The 6,467-nt window shown below is 44.2% G+C and overlaps 1 protein-coding gene across 1 annotated transcript; it reads left to right on the top strand.

Annotated features, from left to right (window-relative positions):
• Positions 1-4,112, top strand: LOC120033289 (cyclic nucleotide-gated channel cone photoreceptor subunit alpha-like). The gene is made up of 8 exons (XM_038979564.1): positions 1-95; positions 354-404; positions 648-815; positions 1,027-1,083; positions 2,156-2,242; positions 2,350-2,451; positions 2,549-2,655; positions 2,758-4,112. Exons 1-8 carry the CDS (start codon positions 1-3, stop codon positions 4,110-4,112), a joined length of 2,022 nt encoding a protein of 673 aa, XP_038835492.1.
• The last annotated feature ends 2,355 nt before the right edge of the window (positions 4,113-6,467 follow it).

Below are 6,467 nucleotides of genomic sequence, written 5' to 3'. Positions count from 1 at the left end.
ATGCCTAAGATCAGCACGGAGCAGTCTTATCCCAGCCACGGCCGCTGTTCGGTTAACACCCCCGACAACCTGGACCAGATTGAGAGTGGCAGCAGGTAAGAAATTTACAGGATTTTACCAGCTTGGGTTTAGCTTAGGATTTGAAAGCTTTTACTTTGAAGAGCCAACAACACACAGACTCCATTTTTGAATGCCAGTAAGCGTTCTGTGTGATTATGATTTATTGCAGTGTAGTGACACTCCAAACACAGGAAACACAAACGTTGACACGTCCCAAGCTAGTACAATTTCAGTGTATATTTTTAGCCTGGTGGAGGCCTCACTCTCTTCCTGGTGTTCTCTCTACGCTGCAGCCATGAGGACCAACTGGACCCCTCCTTCACGGGGACAGGAGGCATGTCCAGGTCAGTGCAGATGTCTTTTTTCCATATCATTATTTACATTTATGCTCATTTCAAGGACTAGAATGGAAATAAGTCAACAGACTTTGTTTTTTTGATCCTTCATAATTTATAATGTGTGTATGGTTGTTTCTCATTGTTTTATAATGCATGTATGGTTGTTTCTCATTGTTTTATAATGCATGTCTAGTTGTTTTCTCAATGTTTGAACATTGTTTGAACAACATTACAACGCATTTCTCTCAGGCTGTCTCGCTTCATGGTGTTGGTAAAGGGCTGGTCATCTCACAGTAGTCAGCCCTCAGATGCCCTTCCTTTAGACTCAATCATGAAGTCACACACAGAGTTCAGAGAGGCCTGGAGGGCAGAGAGCATGTCCAACACCAGACTCTCTGACCAAGTCCGCAAGAGGAAGTGAGTTCCTGTGTGTGTGTGTGTGTGTGTGTGTGTGTGTGTGTGTGTGTGTGTGTGTGTGTGTGTGTGTGTGTGTGTGTGTGTGTGTGTGTGTGTGTGTGTGTGTGTTTCGCAAAATTTCTCTTTCTCTCATGTTGCAATTATTATTATTATGAAATGAAATAGCTACTTAGAATTGAAGCTAACGCGTGTATTTATATATTTGTTCAAGCAATGGTCAATGGCCCCTTGCAGGATACAATATGAACAACTGCAACAACAAGGATGAGTAAGTGGACCAACTATAGCGTTCAGATAGTATTCAGACCCCTTGACTTTTCCACATTTTGTTACGTTAAAACTTTTTATTCTAAAATGTATGTAGTTTTTTTCCCCCTCATCAATCTACACACACTACCCCATAATGACAAGGCAAAAACAGGTTTTTAGACATTTTTGTGGTTTTATAACAAATAAAAAATTGAAATATCACATTTCCATAAGTATTCAGAACCTTTCATTTACTATGTAGGTAGTAACTAATCTAATCAAATCAAATGTTATTGCTCACACACACATATTTAGAAGATGTTATTGCGGGTGTAGCAAAATTCTTGTAAATGAATAGCTGTATATGGTTTTGTTGCCACCCGTCACTCTCCAAAGTATTTTGTGTTACATAATTGTGATCAGACACATATTTGTTTTTCTAAATGTCATACTGGAGGACAAAGAATGACAAATGACAAAGAAATACCAGTAGAAAGCCAAGAGACCTGTCGCTACTCTCTTGACCCGACAGCAGCACGCTGCCCCCCTCTGGTCTTGATAAATCATTGCACATTGTTTCATGCAATGGAAAATCTAATTGAAACCAAATAACACCCTCCATGAACATTACAATCCAGTATCACCAAACAAATGTGTAAGAGTGACGTTAGTTCAGTTGATTAGCCTGATCCACCATCCAGACTGCTGCGCTTTTGTTTCTTTTCACTTCATATCAGTGGAGGCTGGTGGGAGGAGCTATAGGAGGACGGGCTCATTTTAATGGCTGGAAGGGAATAAATGGAACGGTATCAAACACATCAAACATATGGAAACCACATGTTTAACTCCATTCCATTTATTCCATTCCAGCCATTACAATGAGCCCGTCCTCTCCTCCCACCAGCATCTCTGCTTCATATAGAAAACAGAATGTAAGCTTGCGAGATCAGGATGGTCAAACGAGGCTTGGTTGATTACACCCGCTATAGATAATCCTCTTATTTCCCCTTGTATAATAGTGTGCTGTGCTGTAGTTAGTACACGCTTCATTGAGATTGATAAAATGATGTGTGGAAAAATAATGTGTTCAGCAAAAAAGACGAGAAGAAGGATGAGAAGAAGCCAGATCCCCCGAAGCCACCTGATAAGAAACCGGATGACAAGAAACCGGATCCCCCGTAAATATATTCAGTTTCTATGGTTATATGGATGTCTTATATTTATAAACCAAAAAAACGGATTATAAATTAACAGGAAAAATCTTTGTGTTTTATGTTTATTTCAGTAAAGAAGTGTGGATCATTGACCCCGCCACAGATATGTACTACCAATGGCTGACAATAGTAGCTGTCCCAGCATTCTACAACTTAATGCTTCTGGTGCCAAGGTGTGTGCTGTTTTAGAAGTCCAGATTTAGAGTTTCCCAAGATATTGTTGAGTAATTGTGAATGATCAATACTCTTGTGTTTCTGCTTGTCTCCCAGGGCTAGTTTCAATGACCTGCAGGCCAACTATGTAATGCTGTGGATGGTTCTCGACTACACTTCAGATGTCATCTATTACATTGACACGTTTGTGAGATCTAGGACAGGTAAAACCATTCTTGTTTAGGGTTGTTGAAATAATTTCGACATAACATAGCCTCGTTTAACAATTTATTATTTGCGATAAAGCTTTGGAATGTCATCAACAGGTTTCCTGGAACAAGGATTGCTCGTGAAGGACCCAGTGAAACTAAAAGAACACTACCGAGCCCAGAAGCAATTTAAATATGACATCATATCGATGATACCTACCGATCTTGCCTTCATTCCATACGGTTACAACAATCCAGAGTTCAGATTCAACCGCCTCGGCAAGATGGCTCGCCTCTTTGAGTTCTTCGACCGAACGGAAACCAGGACAAACTACCCCAACATTTTCAGAATCGGCAACCTTGTGCTTTACATCCTGATCATCATCCACTGGAACGCCTGCGTCTTCTACGCCCTCTCCAAACTCCTGGGCTTCGGCTCAGACACCTGGGTGTACCCAAACATCACTGACCCCGAGATGGGCCAGCTGTCCAGGAAGTACGTCTACTGTCTCTACTGGTCCACGCTGACCCTGACCACCATTGGAGAGACCCCGCCCCCTGTCAGAGACATCGAGTACCTGTTTGTTGTCGCCGACTTCCTCACGGGCGTGCTGATTTTTGCAACCATTGTCGGTAACGTGGGCGCCATGATCTCCAACATGAACGCGGCACGCGCCGAGTTCCAGGCCAAGATCGACTCCATCAAGCAGTACATGGAGTTTCGTAAGGTCTCCAAGGTCCTGGAGGCCAGGGTGGTCAAGTGGTTTGACTACCTGTGGACGGAGAAGAAGACCTGCGACGAGAAGGAGGTTCTGAAGAACCTGCCGGACAAGCTGAAAGCTGAGATTGCCATCAACGTCCACATGGAGACGCTGAGGAAAGTGCGTATCTTCCAGGATTGCGAAGCCGGCCTGCTGATTGAGCTTGTGCTCAAGCTGCAGCCGCAGGTCTTCAGCCCCGGAGACTACATCTGTAAGAAGGGTGACATTGGCCGAGAGATGTACATCATCAAAGAAGGGAAGCTAGCTGTGGTGGCGGACGATGGGGTCACACAGTGGTGTGTGCTGAGCGATGGGGCGTACTTCGGAGATCTCAGTATCCTGGGCATCAAGGGCAGTAAGGCTGGCAACAGAAGAACAGCCAACATCAGGAGTGTGGGTTACTCTGACCTCTTCGCCCTGTCTAAAGACGACCTGATGGATGCTCTCACTGAGTACCCTGACGCCAAGTACGCTCTGGAGGAGAAAGGCAAGGCCATCCTGATGAAAGACAACCTCATTGATGAGGAATTGGGAAACAAGGCCGACCCCAAAGAAATGGAGAACAAAGTCCTTACGATGGAGACCAACATGGAGGTCATGACAATCAAGTTCACCAGAATGATTGCCGAGTGGGCAACATACCAGGCCAAGGTCAAGCAGCGCATCAGCAACATGGAGGCCAGGGTCAAACCCCTCAGGCAGGACAAATAATCAGGCAGGACAAATAATCACATGCAGAATATCTACTCTACATATTTGACAGACACGGACATTAAATGTAAATATATAGCCCATACTCACAATTTAGATCTGGTTAGATCTAAATAGCTTTCCATCCAAGTGGATTATAACCATAAACTGTATTGTTGACTAGTCAAAAGCAGTGAAGGCTGGTGGGAGGAGCTATAGGAGGACGGGCTCATTGTAATGGTTGCAATGGAATAAATGGAACGCAGTCAAACATGTGGTTTCCATATGTTTGATACTGTTACATTTTTTGCATTCCAGCCATTACAATGAGCCAGTCCTCCTATAGCTCCTCCCACCAGCCTCCACTGGTCAAAAGTATACCTAGATTCAAACATAAACTCAGCCAAAAAAGAAACGTTCTCTCACTGTCAACTGCGTTTATTTTCAGAAAACTTAACATGTGTAAATATTTGTATGAACATAAGAAGATTCAACAACTGAGACAAAAACTGAACAAGTTCCACAGACATGTGACTAACAGAAATGGAATAATGTGTCCCTGAAGGGGGGGGGGGGGGGGGGGGGGGGGCAGAATCAAAAGTAACAGTCAGTATCTGGTGTGGCCACCAGCTGCATTATGTACCGCAGTGCATCTCCTCCTCATGGACTGCACCAGATTTGCCAGTTCTTGCTGTGATATGTTACCACACTCTTCCACCAAGGCACCTGCAAGTTCCCGGACATTTCTGGCGAGAATGGCCCTAGCCCACACCCTCCGATCCAACAGGTCCCAGATGTGCTCAATGGGATTGAGATCCGGGCTCTTCGCTGGCCATGGCAGAACACTGACATTCCTGTCTTGCAGGAAATCACGCACAGAACGAGCAGTATGGCTGGTGGCATTGTCATGTTGGAGGGCCATGTCAGACTGAGCCTGCAGGAAGGGTACCACATGAGGGAGGAGAGTGTCTTCCTTGTAACGCACAGCATTGAGATTGCCTGCAATGACAACAAGCTCAGTCCGATGATGCTGTGACACACCGCCCCAGACCATGATGGACCCTTCACCTCCAAATAGATCCCGCTCCAGAGTACAGGCCTCGGTGTAACGCTCATTCCTTCGACGATAAACGCGAATCCGACCACCACCCCTGGTGAGACAAAACCGCGACTCGTCAGTGAAGAGCACTCTTTGCATGTCCTGTCTGGTCCAGTGACGGTGGGTTTGTGCCCATAGGCGACGTTGTTGCCGGTGATGTCTGGTGAGGACCTGCCTTACAACAGGCCTACAAGCCCTCAGTCCAGCCTCTCTCAGCCTATTGCAGACAGTCTGAGCACTGATGCAGGGATTGTGCGTTCCTGGTGTAACTCGGGCAGTTATTGTTGCCATCCTGTACCTGTCCCGCAGGTGTGATGTTCGGATGTACCGATCCTGTGCAGGTGTTGTTACACGTGGTCTGCCACTGCGAGGACGATCAGCTGTCCGTCCTGTCTCCCTGTAGCGCTGTCTTAGGCGTCTCACAGTACGGACATTGCAATTTATTGCCCTGGCCACATCTGCAGCCCTCATGCCTCCTTGCAGCATGCCTAAGGCACGTTCACGCAGATTAGCAGGGATCCTGGGCATCTTTCTTTTGGTGTTTTTCAGAGTCAGTAGAAAGGCCTCTTTAGTGTCCTAAGTTTTCATAACTGTGACCTTAACTGCCTACCGTCTGTAAGCTGTTAGTGTCTTAACAACCGTTCCACAGGTGCATGTTCATTAATTGTTTATGGTTCATTGAACAATAATGGGAAAGTGTTTAAACCCTTTACAATGAAGATCTGTGAAGTTCTTTGGATTTTTACAAATTATCTTTGAAAGACATGGCCTGAAAAAAGGAAGTTTCTTTTTTTGCTGAGTTTAGTTATTTGTCCTGCTTGTTTGATCGGTTTAAAGTGATACCAAAATGTTTTTATTTTGTAATAAATACAGATTATCCAAAATCGGTCTGTATTTGAATATTTCTGCTGGTGTGCTTTTGAAATGTCTAGGTCAGTTGCAATGGACATTACCTGAAAATAATTGGATGTCATTTTCACTTCAACTCAGATTGTACTGTACTTGTTAAAACTAAGAAGCTTAAAACTGTAAAATCAAATGCAAACATATTTATTTGAACTTTCAGTAATATGTTCTCTTTTCAGTGGTTGAACATCTCGGCTCTTTTAAGCCAATCGACTGAATGTATGGTGTTGAATAAATTAACATGTCTTGATTAACTTCACTGGGGTACGAGACAGTAAAAAAGTACTTCAGAATCATAAATGACACATACAATCCTCAAAAGTCTTATAAATCCATCTGTTTGCATATGTTTAAATGAATTCTTCACAAAG

The sequence above is a fragment of the Salvelinus namaycush genome, chromosome 40 (genome assembly GCF_016432855.1).
Source record: "Salvelinus namaycush isolate Seneca chromosome 40, SaNama_1.0, whole genome shotgun sequence".
In the NCBI taxonomy this organism is placed as follows: domain Eukaryota; kingdom Metazoa; phylum Chordata; class Actinopteri; order Salmoniformes; family Salmonidae; genus Salvelinus; species Salvelinus namaycush.
Note: the sequence above shows the minus strand (reverse complement) of the source record. Positions and strands in the feature narration are given on the sequence as shown.

Bases quoted from the DNA above. Each gene is read 5' to 3' on its own strand.
- LOC120033289 (XM_038979564.1), top strand. From the start codon at position 1: ATGCCTAAGATCAGCACGGAGCAGTCTTATCCCAGCCACGGCCGCTGT. The intron at 1,084-2,155 runs GTAAGTGGACCA...TAATGTGTTCAG, and splicing joins AACTGCAACAACAAGGATGA to CAAAAAAGACGAGAAGAAGG. The intron at 2,452-2,548 runs GTGTGTGCTGTT...CTTGTCTCCCAG, and splicing joins TTAATGCTTCTGGTGCCAAG to GGCTAGTTTCAATGACCTGC.